Source organism: Pelobates fuscus, chromosome 2 (assembly GCF_036172605.1).
Source record: "Pelobates fuscus isolate aPelFus1 chromosome 2, aPelFus1.pri, whole genome shotgun sequence".
Taxonomy (NCBI): Eukaryota; Metazoa; Chordata; class Amphibia; order Anura; family Pelobatidae; genus Pelobates; species Pelobates fuscus.
Genome location: NC_086318.1, coordinates 154,854,190 through 154,872,789, shown reverse-complemented (window position 1 = coordinate 154,872,789; position 18,600 = coordinate 154,854,190). Strand labels below are relative to the sequence as shown.

At 38.0% G+C, this 18,600-nt stretch overlaps 2 protein-coding genes across 3 annotated transcripts in view; one reads left to right on the top strand and one right to left on the bottom strand.

Annotated features, from left to right (window-relative positions):
- PSMD1 (proteasome 26S subunit, non-ATPase 1) overlaps window positions 1–18,600 on the top strand; it is a 60,102-nt gene that overhangs the window by 20,838 nt on the left and 20,664 nt on the right. The gene's annotated exons all lie outside the window — the stretch shown is intronic.
- On the bottom strand, window positions 6,961–17,198 carry HTR2B (5-hydroxytryptamine receptor 2B). Of its 2 annotated transcripts, XM_063441103.1 has the most exons (4): window positions 16,326–17,198; window positions 10,156–10,356; window positions 7,719–8,579; window positions 6,961–7,578 (listed from the first exon to the last, which is right to left on the bottom strand). In XM_063441103.1, the coding sequence occupies exons 1-4, from the start codon at window positions 16,585–16,587 to the stop codon at window positions 7,547–7,549; spliced, it is 1,356 nt and encodes a 451-aa protein (XP_063297173.1). In that variant the 5' UTR covers window positions 16,588–17,198; the 3' UTR covers window positions 6,961–7,546. The 2 variants fall into 2 exon arrangements, with proteins under 2 accessions (XP_063297173.1, XP_063297172.1); XM_063441102.1 differs by having other exon boundaries at window positions 6,961–8,579.

The following is an 18,600-nucleotide window of genomic DNA, read 5'->3' as shown; positions in this document are numbered from 1 at the left end:
GTCTGTTGCATGATGCGAACTGCAGAACCTCTGCTGGAAATGCAGAAAGTGTAGTGAGTAGCGTCTGGTACAAGCTTCGTATTCACTGAACTCTCTGACGGAAAACTGGTGTTTATACAGCCGGTGACAGATCTCCTGGGATGAGATGCAGGCTGGGTTGATCCTGGAGTTGTGTACAGACAACCTTGTTAATGGTGCAGCAAGTCTCATGCTAACTATTTCATTGCTAGTGTTCAGATTTTATATCTGTGTTTGTGACTGTTCCCCCACCCCCCACATTTTTTTTTTTTTCTTCTCCTCCCTACGTTTTGGTAGCGGGGCCTAATGTTTTAGTTATTGTTTCATACTGCTATGAGGATTCATCCTATTTGTTCTTCAGCCATATGATGGCCAAACATTAACTGTGCCTACCAACAAAAAGTCACAATATAAAAGTAATTTTAAGCGCAGCGTCTCATTGACTGTTTTATTATGCTTTGCTTATGGAGATGTAATTTATAAGATGTCTGCAGTAAATGCTTCTGCTCCAGCTAATGAAGGCAATTAAAAGATGTTCAGAGCACAATCTTAGTTCATTTGGATTGTTCATAAAAGGAAGGAAAGTGTGTGGAACCACCTTCAATCCTTTCCCCGCCCTGTGATTTCATTAGAAGATTATTCTGAGCTCTACTGATCACTTGCTGACAACTCTACTTTCCACCCGACCCTAATGTTGTTCCATCCCCAGCGTCTTTTTCCATTTTTACCTCCATACTCTTTCTTGCCACGTGTAGCTCCCCCCCCCCCCCCATCTTTATTTATATTATAAATGGTATATGAATACTAAAGAGTGAGTCAAAGAACAATTCAATTCCATCAATGTATCAAAAGGCTTAAGGCCAGACTTAGGAAATTAAAGAGAAAATGTAACATAAACGTATTCTCAATTACAGTAATGCTTTTCTAAGCAATATATATCAAACCCACGTAGTGTGGGATGTCCTGACCAAGTAATGTAAGAATCTTGTTCCAGACTGCCCTTGTCAGGTATGATTTCTAAAGCCCACAGTTAGGTTCGGGATATGTTAAGTTACTGCTAAGCAAGAGGATACATCAAAGGGGGGGGGGGGGAAGAAAGGATAGAGAAAAATAATTGTAAATAGAAAGGATAAAGGGAGGAGTGAGTTTGGGAAAAAGGTGGATGATTGGGACCTGCTCCCATGATAATCAGTTTGGCTAAGTATCTCCCAAGCTGATAGAGTGGAAAACCAGCTGTGCATACAATCCAGCAGTGTGGAGCAAAAATGCTTCAGATTTGTCATTTTATTGCTGAAGTCATGGCCTCCAAACCATCCTGATACATAGTTGCTTAAGAGTTGGGCTCTACCTTTTGAATCCAAAATGCAGGAACCAGAGCCTTTGCTGCATTTAACATCTGCTTGGGAAGTGACATCGTATAGCTGTAGAATAGAAGGCTGACACGCTACTATTCAGCAAATACAAAATAAAAATGGGGGCACACACGAAACATGCATTTTGCAGAGAGAGGTGATTTTAAGTAGACTTGTAAAATGTATTTTTATGTGCGCTCTGTTTATTAATCTGTATTACAATACTATTCAGTAACCTACTGGCTGCTTAAAATATGGCATTCCTTTTCCAATTATCAAAATTATTGCGGAGTGCATCTCTCCAGAATCTGGGCAATTATATCATATGTGAAGCGGTATTTAAGGTTTATAGTAATCAATGCAAGCCATGTGTAGGCATGATGAGGGGAGGGGCACTGTCACTCTGCCCAGCTTTATTTCAAGCCCCGCCATGTGTCAGGCCCCCCCCTTTATTATATTATCAGCATGCGGAGCCCCATAGACTTATATTTGTTCATTTAAACCACCGGAGGATGATGGGAAGGAATTAACTGCTCTTTTACTCTCCTCTTCCTTTTTAACCCCCTCACTCACTGGGAAATTAGATGTTAAAAATTTAAGCAGTTATTCTAATTTCTAATATGCAAACAACATTCAGACAAACCAAACCAAAACATGGGTGCAATTTGCTTTGGCAAATTTATTTTTATTTTTATAACAAAATTTCTGATTAACTGAATTTTTCATCCTTGCATGTCTATATGGTGTATTGTAGTTATGTTCCAGCAGATGGCGCCTTAAGGTTACTGACCACGCTTCTATAGTCTACTTGGCAGCATTGATTGATTGTTCTCTCTGTCCCTATGTATAAAGAGGGGAAATTCCGCACGCGCCTTGTACTACACAGTCTTATATGTAGAAGTACTTCTTTCATAGTATTCCGTGTTATGTCCTGCTGAGGTTCTCAACCTACATTTAATTTGGAAAAACAAAACATTTTGTGTCAGCACAGCTTTTATGGTATAGTTTCTCCCTCCCCCCCCCCCACTTTGTGTATGGTGTGCTGCCAACATACTTGACTGTAAGTATTCTGTTCAATGTTTGTGCCGATTTGTGATGTGTACTGCATTCAAGAATTCTAAGATCCCTAACCAAGACATGTGTTAGTACTTTGGCCACCTACGCCTGACAGGAACCAATAGCATGTTGCAAAAAGTGGTTAGTGTTTAAGAAACTCAAGTTATCAACACAGCGCCTGCCTGCTTTCAGCAGTTATACATATACAGATTTAATTAATTGTACACTGCTTGTTTTATGTCCTTCTGTTGGCCACATAATCGACTCCTCCAATATTAGATTAGTGAACTTTTTATTTCCTTGATTATACACTGTAACAGTTGCCAGTGCAGGAACAATTCTCCACATTAACCTGATCAGTAATGCTGCTTTGACTATGTCAGAATAATTTGGATTCAGTTATTCTTCTGGACCTGTGCGGGTGTGTTTAGAGAAGGAAGGGAGCCGCTGGCTAATTGGAAGCAGTTAGTGTTGTAATGATAGTGCTTGCGCCAGGTGTATGCGTCACTCTGACAGGTCTGTGCAGTCATATGGGGGCAATGTAGTTGGTCTAGTGGTCGAGAATTACCAGAGGCTGGCGGTTGGTTAATTTAATCCCCCATGTGGCTGTAAACAGGCCCCGTGTTCTTCTGGGTGCCATGCCTAGTGCTGTGTGCTTCTGTTAACAAATTGGTTAAATCCACAGGCAAACTGACTACACGCTCTGTGTGAAACATTACACATAAGTTGTTAACAGATTAGAACTATTTGGCCCACCCAGACTTTAAAAGCTCAAACATTAGTTTCCTTACAAACTTTCATACTTTTGCTAGTTTTATGTTTACCCAAAGCATTTTTACACTTGGTTTAAGAATGTGCCTTTTCTGTCTACTGGGTTCCTGATCGCTAAAATTTATACGATCTGTATTAAGAAGGCGCAAGGGTCATGCAGATATGTCCTGGCCCCTGTGTGACTGGTTTACCCAGGATAATATTATAGTCATGGTAAAATGCAGCCTGGCTCTATGTGCCACATTAACCCAGTATAAGCTGCTAGGTTCAGTAAACTGCAGCCTGGCACTGCATGGCACTTTTACCCAAGGTAAGCTGCTATGGTCAGTAAAGTGCAGCCTGGCACTGCATGGCATGTTTACCCAGAACAAGCGCCAGTAAAATGCAGCATGGCACTTTTACCCAGAACAAGCTCCAGTAAAATGCAGACTGGCACTTTTACCCAGAACAAGCTACTAGATTAGTTGGGGGTTATTCTTACTTCCTCTGACACGAGTGTTGATCACTTTTGTTTTAGTCATGGTTCACATGAAAAGAAATTAATTAGAAATTCACCTATTTCATGCTCCATTGAATTAAACATCAGTGCCTTCCAAATACTTGAAGAGGATCTCACATCCAAAAAAGGGCTGAGGTATCGTTGGTGATAGATGAGCTGTGAGATAAAAGGACCGTAAATCACTTTTTATGTAAATACGTCATTTTATCACACACTAGAATTAAGAGATGCAGAGAGGCCACAAAGGAGTGAGAAGAAAGCACTGTTTTAGTTTTGGGAGCCGAGATTGGCATCAATGTGAACAGCGCATTATTTGTTCAGATTCCTACCACCCGTATCCCTCCCTGTCTTCAATCATTGTCAGATTATGTACTGAAAAATACAGAATAAGTCGTACTGTGTTCTATCAAATACTCTACGATATATATAACTATATATATATACTGGCACGTTGTAGGCAATGCAAATTCCCTTCAGAATTGTCATTGCACGCACATGATTCCATGCATTTGTTTAGGGGAGATTGTAATCTGGCTGGGTGAATGAAAACTAAATTCTGAAGCTTCACTTCTCTGTATCCATTATATTTCAGTCACGTAACCATTTTACGTCAATCTTAACATAATCCTTCATGGCTTTATTGTCAAACTAAAGAGTTGTATGCAACGAGTTAAGCTGTAGCTCTGCAGGGGCCCATGTTAAACATTTTACCGAGTGTAAATTAACAAATCAGTTTTTTGGTTTTTTTTGTTTTTTTTACCTGTAACCGTTATGTACACCTGTGATGGCTGGTGTGTGATTGTTGTGTATGAGAGCTCACAAGACTTTATGTAGTCTGCTGATGGGCTGAAATCTTCAGTAACATTTAAGCACCTAAAATGAGACCAGTGTTCAAATACTAGAAAGCTTGTTTGCAGCAGTTAAAGCTACAAATTTCAGGTTTGTGTTCAGCCATGTGTTGATACTAGGCTATTTGCAGTCAGCCACCATCAGTCTCCAGCTCTACCACGAAGCCACCAAGAACTAAAAAAAAATATTGATAATATTGCCAATTTACCTATAATGGTTGTCTAGCTACTAACTTCTAAGGGAAATTTAAGATCTGTGCTGCTAACTTTTTTGATTTCTTTTAAAGTCCATCAAGGTTTACAAATAACTTCACCTTCTGCTAGAGAGCCAACCTTAATTTTTATTTCTTCACTTTATGACAGAAAAGTGTTCTGTTCACATCTGGTTTCTTTAAATCTTATTTAAAAATTCATTAACAGAAATTCATGTGTTTTTTTTTTTTTTTTGAGGTTCTTTGTTTTTTTTATCTGGTTATTAAACCATTTGCAGTACTAAATACGTTTCTACTAAAATTTCTATCTCTGCAGTCCTAATTTTCTCATTATAATTGTTTTTATTGTATGCTTTCCACATGATTTTTTAACTCCTAACCACTAGCCCATTTATGTTTATCTGTACAATGAATGCATAGTGACTTCCTTTGGCATTATTAACCCGACTTTAAGGCACTCCACTTAAGGGACACTCCAGACCCCTAAAGCATGTTGGTTTACTGAAAAGCTTTGTTTAAAGAGTGTCCGATTTTATTTTTTTTCCATTTTGCAAAAAGTGCAGATTTCAATAGAAATTTACACTTTTTTTTATAAATTAATCTTGTTACACCCACAAGCTTTTAAGCAAACAGGCCATGTTACTTCCTGCTTTGGTGAGCTTATTTCCACTGAACTCCAGGTGCAGCAATTGCCCAGAGCACCTGCATTGGGAAGTGTGTGGGTGGGATTAGAAGAGGAGGGCTTGCAAAGGCAGCAGACAAGAGATGTGCAGTTTTTGCAAGCTGTTCTTGGATATACCCTAATAAAAATTCATAATTAAATGCATGTTTTAAAAAGGCAATATCTACTAAACAGTGATTTATTTTTATTTTGTATTCGGGCAGTGTGTGTCCCTTTAATGTTCTCTTGCTGTGAGCCTAGTATATCAAATCTTAATATGACCATTATGTCTCCTGTTATTTAGCCAGCATCATATGCAATCAAGTGTTTTTGTCCAGTACCAACACATTTAGTCTGAGATTAGCTGTACAAAGATCCAAAGTCAATGTCAAACTATTCTGTAATAGTCATTTGACTGCCTCCATATAGCTATTGTGTGCATCCACTCTGCTTCTCTACCTTCCTCTTCCAAAAAGTGTCTTTAGTAAAATGTAAATGGTTATGTTAACAGGCCCTGCAAGTTATGCTGTGTTTATTTAGCAATGGACCCATAAAACAAACATTCACAGAGTTCAGGGTGTAGGAGTGAGCACTGCAACTTTCTTGGCTCCCTCGTAACATTCTGTACATAATTCTACTGGGTAGGACAAGGTGGTCTTAACTGCAAGATGTAGTCATCCCTTAGTTGCATCCAAGCAAATTAGAAAGTGGGCAGTATGGTTATCTCTCTTTTGTAGAGAAGACTCAAAGCTATAAAGATAGATTTATTCTGTAGCTAACGTTTTATTGGTTTGTGGTTAATAAGCCTTTATTGCTGTCTATCTATTCTATCACTTGCATATGCATGTTGCAATAAGTACATCTATATTGTACCTTAAAGTATTTGTTTATTGACTGTTTGAAATAGGATATTTTCAAATCAGCTTCTTTCGGCTGGGTTCCTCTGCAGTTAACAGTGTGTTTTGCAGCTAGTGTTCAAAGGGTTTCAGTGATTTGGTCGTCATGCCTGGAGTCTCTATGTGCAGTGATTTCCTTTTTCTCTTCAGAGCTGCTGAAAGTGATCACTGGCAATAGAAGAACCCTAGGTGCCCGGCAGAGATTCAGATAAGAGGGCAAACTGTTGCAAAACAATTTGCCCCATTTCCGTAAAAAGAGGCCATGTTACTCTTGGCATCATAACCGCTTCATGGGTCTGTAGTGTTTGGAGTAACTGTTTAATATGTTTTTATTAATGCACTTTGTTTGCACAAAATTGGTTTTATTGCTTATGTACTATGCTATTATTCTATACCATCTACGCAGATGTGTGCCATTCATAATGTGTGTAAAAAGTAATATGTGTGTGTATGTGTACATCTGGCTTGCAGCCAGTGATTAATGTTTGACCAATATACATTTTTCAAAATATAAGGAGAAGGACATAGTGGAACTAAATGCAGAAATAATCACAGATCAGCATCTGCCCATACATGTACATATTGATCTTGGTTTTAGAAAATGTAAATATGTTGAAAGACAAAAGCAGTTTTATTTTGGCGTTAAAACCTACATAGGTTTATTGTCTTAGTCTTTACAAACCAACAAGAATGACCACAACAAAATAAGCAGATAGGACCTGCCAAAGTGACCCTGTGCTGTCACATCCTGCCCGTTTATAAATGCCATCACTGAATAATGCAAATTTGTGTGCTTGGACAGGATGTGTAGGCTTAACCCTGCTCAAATTAATCAATAAATGTTATCTTATAATAGATTAGATTTGTCAGTGCAGATTGGACGCAGCAGAAAAAGTTTGGCAATCCTGAGAGCAAGAGTTATGCGGTGCTGTCGATCTGACCCGTTCACCCGTTCACCTGCGTTCGAAAGCAAAACCAAGTGTCCTAGTTGATGCCATGCACCACCCCTATATTCTTTAAATGTATTCAGTTACTTATTTGCTCAATTCTTTCCAAGCCTCCCTCATATAATTTTTTCAAATTTCCATTTCCATATTTCTGCGATTTACTTGTGAACAGTGCTTTGTTTGTGGTCAGTTGAGGTCCCACAGATGTTGTCCAGATAGCGATGTTAGTTGTCAAGGGTTGGAGCTGGTCCTCGCTCTGGAGATCTTTTTATTCCACCATGCCAGATTATTCAATGCGTTGGACCATGTGAGACTGAACTGTAATAGATACATATAAATAATGAATGAAATGGTATTCTACTACAGAGTGTATATACTGTAGTTTTTAGTTTCTACCGGTTAATGTAGCCATTGTTTTTGTCCCACTCACACATAGCTAACTTGCTCTTCAGTTTTACCAGCTTCATTTTCTGTCAGTAATAATGTGTCAAGCAAAATAGCTGTGGATTCTAGCTGAGAGTTGCACATCCTTAGCGGGCTCTGGTACATTGCTGGATTAATCCCATTTCTCATTCCATGCTTCATGATCAGTTTGGAATTCTCAGCCATAGAGTTTCGGAATGAGATGCGACTTGAGCAGTTGCGCAAAAGTGTAACAGAATGCATGCCACGGAAGTTACATTTGATATACCGTCCAAAGGCATCTCGGAAAGTCTTATTAAAGAGTGTATAGACCAGTGGGTTGACACCGGAAGAAATGTATCCCACCCAAACAAAAATCTCCATCAGCATTTTAATTACATTGGGATCACAGTTATCCGGGGGACACAAAACTGAAGCCACATTGGTGATAAAGAATGGACACCACATAAAAACAAAAAGGAAAAAGACTATTCCTAGAACTTTTGAAGCCCGCTGTTCATTAGTGATTGTCTGCATGGACTTTTTCCCCACACTGGATAGTCTGCGAATTGGAAATTCATCACTTGTAATAGCCAGCGGCCTATCTCTCCTCTCCAGCATGGCCACCTTTTCTGGTGATGACCCCGGGGTCATGTCTCTCTGAAAAACTGTAGACACTGTGGACCAGTTCAGTCTTTGAGGTGGTTTGTTTTTAATGAGATAGGCTTTCTTTCTTAGCAGATGAATGGTCAGAAAATAAATAACTACCATGATTCCAAATGGGACAAAGAATGCAGCCATAGATCCATAGATGATGAAATACTTGAAGTGCTCGGTTCGTACCACGCAGGTGTTGTTTTCGTTGAAAATTGTGCTAGGATCAAGGAGGCCTTGGATTGGGATAGGAACAGCGATTCCTGAAAAAGAAAGTGATGATCATTTACTGCTTATATAAAAATTACACAAATTCTTTGTTTAATTTCTACACTGGAGATGTTTATCTCATTGGCTCTGAAAAACATAATCTCCAGTCTTCAACTAATGCATTGTGAATACCATTAAATACTCTTCATAGTGTTGTGCCTTCAAATCATAATATGTGAAGAATAATTTAAACACATGTTCCCTTTAGCTAATATTTTGCATGAAGAATAAAGTATTCTGCTGGTGTAATGATTCTGTACAGCAGTGAGTGCACATGTCCTGCACAAACATGCCATTTAAAGCACATGGCTTTTCTTTAGAGGTAACGTCTTTCAGAGAATTTTATTTCCTGTTATGTTGTACAGCTGCCGCAGACCGATTACCAAAGCTTTATCGTGCGGGATCCAAGTAATCTGATCATTATGGATTGTAAGCTATTCTAGGCCAGAAGAAATTAAAAGAAAGTGTGTCTGATCTGCTCACCATGGGAGCAAGAGATAGTTTTTCAGCATGTCCCAGTTCTTGAGAGCACACCCACAGCTGCGGGATTCAGTGGGGATCAACGGCTTGTCATAGTTCCTCTAACTACCACAGACTGCTGCAAATATATCTGCTGCCTAGGGATTAGAACCTGAGCTTTGACTGCGTATTGTAAATATATAATTGAACTTGTATGTATCAGGCATTAAACCTGTTCTGTATCTGGTGTATTGTTGAGCATTTTGCTTAGTATGAGTTATTTAACATATCCTTTAACAAACAGTTGATGGAAGTATCATGCTATATATAGTGAATTGATTTTCAATGTGTTAAAATGATTAAAAAGTATACATCAAATAATTAAGATAAGAAAAAATGTCTTCCTAACTGAAAAGAAACCTTATACGGCTTGCCTCCGCTATCACTGATTTGTAATTTTTTCTTTTAATTTTCAGCACATTATTTGCACACATTACACACATGCTTTTGCGGTGTTGAATGTTGAGATGTTTATAGGTGCTGGCATATTTGGCATACGCACTAGATATGCAAAAATTATTTTTAAGAGTTTCGTACGAATGAAATTCCTGGCAAATGTCAAATGAAAAGGATTTTAATTTGAATGATTTTAATTTGATTCGGAGTTCGTTTCAACGAACAGTGTTTTCAGAATTGAGACAAAACGCTTTAAAACTATTTTTTACACATGTATAATAGGCACCTTCATTTTCTTGTGATGAGTACAGCACAAGCGACAAATGAACAAGAACCTGATGTATGTGGCACAAGGCAAAAAGGAAGGATTTGGAAAAAATTGTCAAATATAGTACTGTAACTATTTCTTGACCAGAGCAGAATCTACAATGGAGGAGTTCAAAAAAGCTTGGGCTGGATACGCCATCTGGATTATATGGCTCATTAACTTTTTATCTGATGTGAAAACCAGTTTCTGTATTTTTGTGTAAGTTGGTTTACGAGATTGAGTTTAGATATGCTAGAGGAGGAATTGTTTTCACGTAAAAAGTCTAAATCCATTAAAATGTTTCTTGAAATGAAAACAAGACGTTTAGCTGTAGTTTTGTCTCCTACCTGCTGATATCACCCACACCACAGCTATCTTGATGAGCGTTTTAGCCCTGGAGTTGAACTGACTGGCTTGAATAGGTTTCTTTATGGCAATGTAGCGATCCAGTGATATGGCACAGAGGTGCATGATAGATGATGTGGAGAACAGAACATCCAAAAACAACCAGATGGCACACAAGCATTGTGGTAGTGGCCATTGCGGTCCTGAAATAGAGAGTGAAAGTGGTCAGTGTGGATTAAAGTCACGTGGAGTCAGTTAAAATCTTTATCTTTCTTGGATGCTAATAATTATTCTGTCAATTAGCCTGCCTTTCATTGCTTCCTGTTAGAGAATTGGTAATAGTAGGATATATATATATATATATATATATATATATATATGTATATATGTGTATGTATATATATATATATATATATATATATATATATGTACACTTTGTATGAGATGGATATACAAGTACTTTACATATGGAATTCAAGTGGCTATTGAAACAAACTAGTAGGGAATAATGGTATAACATTTGGTTGATCTGACTTTGTCCAGAATAACAAGGCACAGACTGAACCAGGCACAAGGTTCAGTCTGTGCCTTGTGATGATAATCATTATATTTATTTATTTTTAACCTGGAGGCATGGGAAAGACAGATATGAGTGGTCAAGAGCTTATCAGTCATTTAATTCTGACTCGTCTGACAGATGGACAGCTCCATTTAGTTTTATTTATTTGCTGTCCCATATTTTGCAAACCGCAATCAGTGCTGTCTTATCCATCAGGAAAATTACACACTTACTGGTAGGATTTGTTTGTTCTGCAAACTACAGAATTGGAGATGTATCTATCTCCCAACGGGTGTACCCCAATCTTTTTCTATGCATGGTCCACAAAGTTAGTCATTTAAACCTATAGATCGGATAATCCCATTAAGAACATCAAACCTTTTGCAGCACAAGGACATAATACTGTTTGGAGAGCGAATTTAAAAAGCCTTTTTATGGTTAATAGACCAGTGTATAGAATATTTTCTTTTGTGATGCCAATATCTCTTGTAAAAGAGAAAAAGCACTGAGCTAAAATTATTTTGTGATCACATTCGGGTTTGTCATAATCCTTAGCCAGTCCAACCCCACCAAGAGTGTAGAAACATTGATCTTTTGTGTAGCACCCTTTACTTTAGCTGACCACCATTTGCAGTAAAATAACTGCCCATTTATTGACCTTTAAATTATTTATTTCTTAACAATTTAACACAAATTAAAGTTATGTCCGAATAGTCCTTCCATTAGGTATATCGTATGTCCTGTGAATTGCCAATCATTTTTGCTTTGTCCTCACATCTATTCATGATATATTACAAGCACCACTGCTATATCCTGTTATAACATCCCATCCGCTGACACAAGATGCTATTGTGATTTAGGAGTGCACCCGAAGTGTGTGTATCATTTCATAATCTTGTTTCTGGTATTTCGGAATCAATCGAACAAACTCCCTACTATTCAAATAATGCTGTCCCACGTACATAGCCTTTGCTCTCTGATCAGTTCATAATTGCCTAACTCCTCTCGTTCCTTGTAGGACCTAAATCCTGGGTTATAACATTCTGCTATTACAGCAGTGATTGCAAACGCACAGAGACTACATGTTATTACACCACCTGTTCATCTGCAGTATATTTGGTTCTATTTGTGTTCATGTGTGTGCATGCTTTCTGAACTGCACTTGGGACAACTTAAACACAACCAGTTCCCTGGTGTACAATCAGTAACTCTGCTGCGCTGTTAACATTTGTCATCTTACCATTCCATAAACCCTTAGCTCCAATATTGCAGCTTCTGAATTGCACTTTTTTTATTCCATGCCTCTAGCCGCAATCCTGTAAAGACCTTGTGATCATCATCTGTATTATTCCAGTCTTGGGCTCTGTTCTAAGAACATCTGTCAATAAATTAACTCTGCCGTTTTATCTGTGCCACCGGAAACGCAACACTCAGCGTGCTTACCCTTGTTTAGCAAGAACTTTCTCTGAGATCCAAAACTACATCTTTGCACTTGCAAAGAGATGTCATGAAATGGCCCTTCCTTGGAATGTTTAGATTAAATAGACTGCTCCGTTCTATGTTTTTCTTACTTGGCCTGGCAGCTCTCTTACCTCTCACAGTTTAATAATGACATTTTCCTGCACTAAGCATTTATCATCCCCAAAGGCAGCATTGTTCTCCCTCTCCACTAGAAGATGAGTTCACTTTGTGACAGCGATTTTTATTTTAAAAAGTTACTTTATAGTGGCTTTGTTACAGTGATTTTCTTTTTTTTGTCTTCCCTTTTTTAAATCTGTTACTTTAACAAGACTCAAGACTTGCCATTGGCGAGTGAAAGTTTAGCCCGGGCGAGTAGAAATTCATGGCTGATATATGTGCCATGGAAACTCCAAAATGACTCTTGCGATAGGCGAGTAACTTTTCGCATAGGACGTTAAAATTTGTATCCCTTAGTGTATGGTTCTGCCTGAACTGCATTTGTCCAACTCTTCCCCATGACAATTAATAATAAAATGTCAGTGTATTATTCAGTGTTATGACACTGAAGGCTTTTAGACCTCTTTATGTTACGAGTTGTGCTCTGAGTGTTGGGTAAAGTGTATATTTAGATACTTTCTGCTTTGTAGAAAGTCTGCACTATGTGAGCCAGCCAATTTGAATACTTTAAAGAACAATAATGGCTAAAGCATATAGAACAAACTGAGTTGTGGTGGTTTTTTTTTTTTTTTTTTTTTTTGTTTTTTTTTTTTCTTGTTTCCACTTATTTAGTAAAATCAGTGCTGGATGACCGTGGTTCTCAACCCAGTCCTCAAGGCACACTAATGTCACAAACATTTTCAGTATTTCCATTAGACTAGAATTTAGAAAATGCCTAATTCCTGGACTGTTGCATGAATCTGCTAAGTTAAAGCAACCCTTCAAGCACCATAGCCATCACAGATGTTATGGTGCCAGGAGTGTCCTGGTACCCTCTCAGGGATAATAAATAGGCAATCCATTTGCCAATGGTTTGACAAATTACCTCCAGGGTAGATGCAAGTTCCCTGCTTTAGGTTAGCCTGGCGGTGCAAGGCTTAACTCAGAGGTCCTAACAGAAGCTCTATGCTAGAGAATCTGCTTCTCTTTGGAACTGTGACCAGTGCCGGTGGTAAGTTTAAAGAAAAACTTTAGGTTGCATGAGTGGTAATAAATGGGCTTTGCCAATCTGATGCTTTTTAGGCAAAGCATTAGCTGTATACAGCATTATCAGAGTGATGACAATGAATATGAAGGCCAGCCCTAGAAACTTGTTCTTATACAAATGTAAAACATTGTCTGGGTGAACGGGTATCATTCTATTCACTAAAACTGCAGCATTATTATGAGGTGGTGTTGATCATTAGAATGTCCCATTAATTGTTTTATTTTTTTTTAACTGGCTATGAATTTCAGGACTTCCACACTGATGGGTTTCACATTTTAAGCCCATAAGGACCAAAAGCTATTCTTGCTAACATCACAATCCATTAGAACCTAGTACACTTTGTATCCATAGGGCTCATAGATACTCCATTATTACAAATGTCTGTCTTGCTTATAGGCTCTCATATGGCCTCTCTTTAAGAGTCATCTCTTCTCCTTATTAAATATAAAAATAGATTTTGGTGTGTTCATATATCAGTTTCCTCTAAGAGAATTGGAGTGAAGCCTTGGGGATGCCTAATTTTATCATTTAACTGCACACTTGCATAAAAAAAGCTATCCTTAACATTTTACCCCATTCTGACTCAACTTGCCAACCACTTGTATGTTGTCTCTGCTCATTGTATGTGTCTGAATAATGTTTCTTCTTTATATATAAACTAAGTGTATTAGAATATGAATGAGTACCCCAGAAAATATTTATCACTACAGAGTATATCTTTCCTAAACTAGTTCAGATCTATTTTCCAAAATAACATATGTCTGACAACAGATGCTAGTTTCTGTTTATGTATAACAAATGTGGCTGTATACTAAATTAATCTTTATTCAAAACTCTCTGACAATCCACATATATTTCAGATGTCAGCTGCAAATTCATAAAATATATTTGATATACATGGTACAGTACATATTTGCTAAATTCTCTTTAAAGCATTCGATAAAAAGTAATCTAGTAATTCCAGTAAAATAAAGAGCCTGGCCTGTTGGCTTTTTCCTTTTGTATGCGATTGTCCATATTTTGCTTCACTAAATGTATACTTCTTTCTATTTTCTATCCTTACTTGCTAAATTCGAATTAATACCATTGGCCGGGTAGTAAAGCAAACCTGCAAAAACTGTTAAAAAGGAAAATAATATAAGCAGTGAAACCCCAAGAATTCAGCTACCAAATTTTGGTAAAATGATTTCCTATGATAACTTGATAATGATGACCCTGGGGCTGTGTGTAATTATAATTGTTTGGACAATGTTTTCCGTGTGTCTTGTTTGCTATGGTACTATTCTGCAATTATACAGCGCCTCGAGTGCCAGAAGGGTGACCGATGCTTTGCAAATCTGTTGGTGATACCAGGACATCTATTTTTTACACAGTAAAGGTTTTATTTTCCTGGATTTTTCTAGTGTTTATAGAATGTTTAAACATGCATTAATTCTCAAATGCAAGCTTAATTATTTAGCTGCCTTAACATATTTTCATCTAGTTGTCCTAGCAGATTTGCATGTGATGAGCACAGTAATTGTCACTTGCTATGCAGCGCAGTGACTGAAGCATGTACTGTGGCTATAGCCGTATGTATAGCCCTGCTGTATATAAACATGTGCTGAGTTTGTATATGCAGTGTTATCCTTTTATAACAGCCGTATTCCAACGCATGCTGCAATTGTGGATTTATGGATCAACATAGAGCTACTAGATATATACAGCAGTTGAGTGCTTCTCACTTCAGCTGTATGCTGACACGTTATTTTCTAATATGTTTAACTCTATTACTCTATAAATTGCAGGATAATATCTACGTGTTACGTGTCCTGTAGCTTTTAATGTATGTTTTTTTTGTCATTTCTCTTCTTCCTAAGAAAGCGTTCATTAGATCTTGTATGCACTGCCTTTTCTCCTATTTATACGCATGCAGGGTATACAGGCTTCTCCCATAGCCAGCTTGGTTTAAAGAAAGTCAGAATATATGTTGCACTACTTGCCAGATCTAAATTGAATTTGAACAAAGCAGTGTGTTGGAGTATTCTGATAGAACATGATGATTTGGACTTTCCAAAATCATTTACTGTACTTTAAGTGACACCTATTGTTGTATTACCTTTACCAAGTATAAACGTTGAATCTTGGTAGTGTCAGTCATGTTAGCTAATAAGTGGCGATTCATTTTAGTTTTTTTTGACAGCAGTCGTGAATTGTATTTGGATTGTCGTGGGGGAATTTGATATCATTGTTACATTAACATCTAAGCCTTGACATTCTACATATTACATTTTAGAGTTTAGTTGAAAATCTTGTGTTGATTAGTTATCATATAGCTGTTGCTTACTGACCATTCAATTTTTCTTCTTTACTTGAATCTTAGTTTGACATTCTCTAACTTTTGAGGGGAGGAGGGGGGGCGGCGGCTTTCTTGTATATAACATTTTTTTTTTTTCTTCTGATCATACAAATCCTGTTGTATTTAAATCCATTGTTCGTTTGTCCCCAGACTGTGATATATTGTATGCTCTGCTTTGATTTCAGAGCCTTAGCTACTCCCCTAACTTTTGGCATTTGCGAAAATAAAACATAGTAATTGAAAACTCTGTGATATTTTGGCCGCTTATAAATAAAAGTAATAAAGCAAAAGTAATAAAGCTATTAGCAACAAGCTGCTTTTGTCTCTCTCAAATGAGATGCATTTAAACAGATAAGAAAGATGACAGTGTATTTCAGGACACCTGAAGATTTTCTGTGATGTCACTTCAATTTCAGAAAAGATTAGATAAGGTTACTTGGGGTGAAGCATAACCAAGTCCAATAAAATCATAAGCAATTTATCCATAAATGATTTAATTTGAGCCAAGGCAGTGTGCATTAACACTTCAGCAATGAAGAGGTCAAAAGTATTGGCAAACTGTTTGTTAAGCGTAGAAAGGGTTAATATCACCAGGTCTTTGGGTACTTACTGAAGAGAATGGTGAGAAGGGCGATTGGCATCACGAATATCCCAACCAGCAAGTCTGCCACAGCCAAAGACATGAGGAAGTAATTGGTAGCGTTCTGCAATTTTTTCTCCAGAGAAATGGCCAAGATGACCAGAATATTGCCTCCTATGGTGGGCACAATGACCATTAGAGTGAGTAGTGCCAACCAGCATTTCTCGGGCACGGTGTCTGGAGAGGTGCCATTAGAGATATTGTCATTATAAGAATGGCTGAGCTCTGGCATTTCGTGCTAGAGGACACAACCAGACTGAAGATGTGATCCAGCTGACCAAGAGTTAGCCAAGCCTGCCACAAACATGTCCAAGTCACTTTGCAACCTCTCCGCTATTACCCATGGCACAGCGACTCACTCACACTGTATGCATCAAATATTCAGAAGGTCCAATTCTGTGCCATGCTTGTTGGATCTTAATTTGGCGTCTTAATCCTGGCAGATTCTTTGGATAAATTACCTGTTTTTCCTTCTCCCACTGAGAAGAATCCCCTTGCACTCAATATGCTAGTATTTCTTTTTCCTGCCACACAAGGAGAGTCTCTTTTTTTTTTGTGTGTGTGGGAGGTGTTTGCTTAACCCTCTAGATGCTAGAGATGATGCTCAGATTATGCCATCACACTCCAGAGCTGAATTGGTCAGATCAGATTTTTTTTTTTAGTTTTTTTTTTTGTTTTTCGTTCCAAAGTCAAAACAATCCAAATACATTTCCAAATAGAATTGTTTTAATATCATTTAAACGCTGTGTTTATCCCTGGTAATGAGGTGGATGAGGGATTTGCATGACTGTTGCCTGCTTCATTTAAGCCCATCTGCTTGGCCCCACTGTGCTTATGTGATTTTGCTTCCCCCCCTCAAGGAAAGGTAGCAGTCATTTAGATTATGAGATGGAAATCTAACTCGAGCGCCCAGGGCTTGTAGTTTAAACTTGTAAAAAATAAATAAAAAATGTATGTAAAATCTCAAACTTCTGCTGTCTTAAAGATTTGTAGTAGAGTGGTAGCAGCTTGCTATAAGTGATAAAATCTGAATGAATCCTGTAGCTATCACCTTGTCGTACCAGTCAAGTTCTTCAGACGTTCTTGAAATGTGAGCCTGTATAAAACTTTATGGTTTTACTCACCATCCCCGAAGATGATTTTGTGGGTGATCCGTGTAGTTGATTAGGGGGGGGTGAGGTCTGTCACCCTGTCCATGTGCATCCACTGTAACATTAATGCTTGCACTTCAAACTTTGAGTGTGCTTTTTTCTTTGCTTGCGTTCTTTAGTGAGATTGCAGAATGTTTCACACCATGGTATAATGTCCCAGCAATACATGGTCTCTGTCCTCCGATCGCTGTAACTTTGGATGTGTTGCATCTGCCCTATGTACACGGAGTTCTGTCTCCTCCAGTGAGTCTGAGTTGCATATCTGGAGGTCAGCCAGAAGCCAGATTTTTTTTTTCCCTCTTTGCTCCACCCACTACATACAGCTGAACCCTTGGGGGGCTTCTTTGCCAGCTGCTGACAGCTCAGACCCCCTTATATCCACTTCTTTTCCAATTAACAATTAACACAGGGAATGGAGAGTTTTAACTCCTTGTATTTCAAGTGCGAATTGTTACAGAGCCTCTTAAAGTTAGGAAAATAAATAGCAGAATATATTTTATTTTTGATTGATCCTTGATTATTGCCCAAGTACGTATTGGTATGCTATGTGTTTCCTAAGTACAGCATGCCTTTTATGGAAATCATTTCAATGCAGTTTTAATATGTGGGGTGTTTGTGTGTGTGTATATATTACTAGGTTACTGCGGCCTTTATCTTCCACCACAAATAAAAGAATATATATATTTTTTTGTATCCTCCTGTTGACACATGTGCCTCTTATATTTGGTTTTTCCTTCTTCATATCTGTTCTAGATGTGGCATGAAATGCTCTTTGCGTCACATGTTTTCACTGGCTGGAATTGTGTAATAAGATGCTGTTCACCTTTTCATTTGGGGTTTGACTTCTTTTGGACCAAATGAACCTGTTTGTATCCAAGGAAAAAGATAGGGGAGTCTGGAGTGTTTCACATGAAGATATTGTATACACAGGACAGGCAGTATACTTCTCACATCTCAACCCACTTTTCCTCCCGCAGCAGTACAGACATTTCCCATATATTAACCCATTGGTGACCTCTATAATCCCTGTCAGAATTTCAAATATTTCCCTGGCTGCTTCTTGGACATTTTCCCACTACAGATACACTATAGAC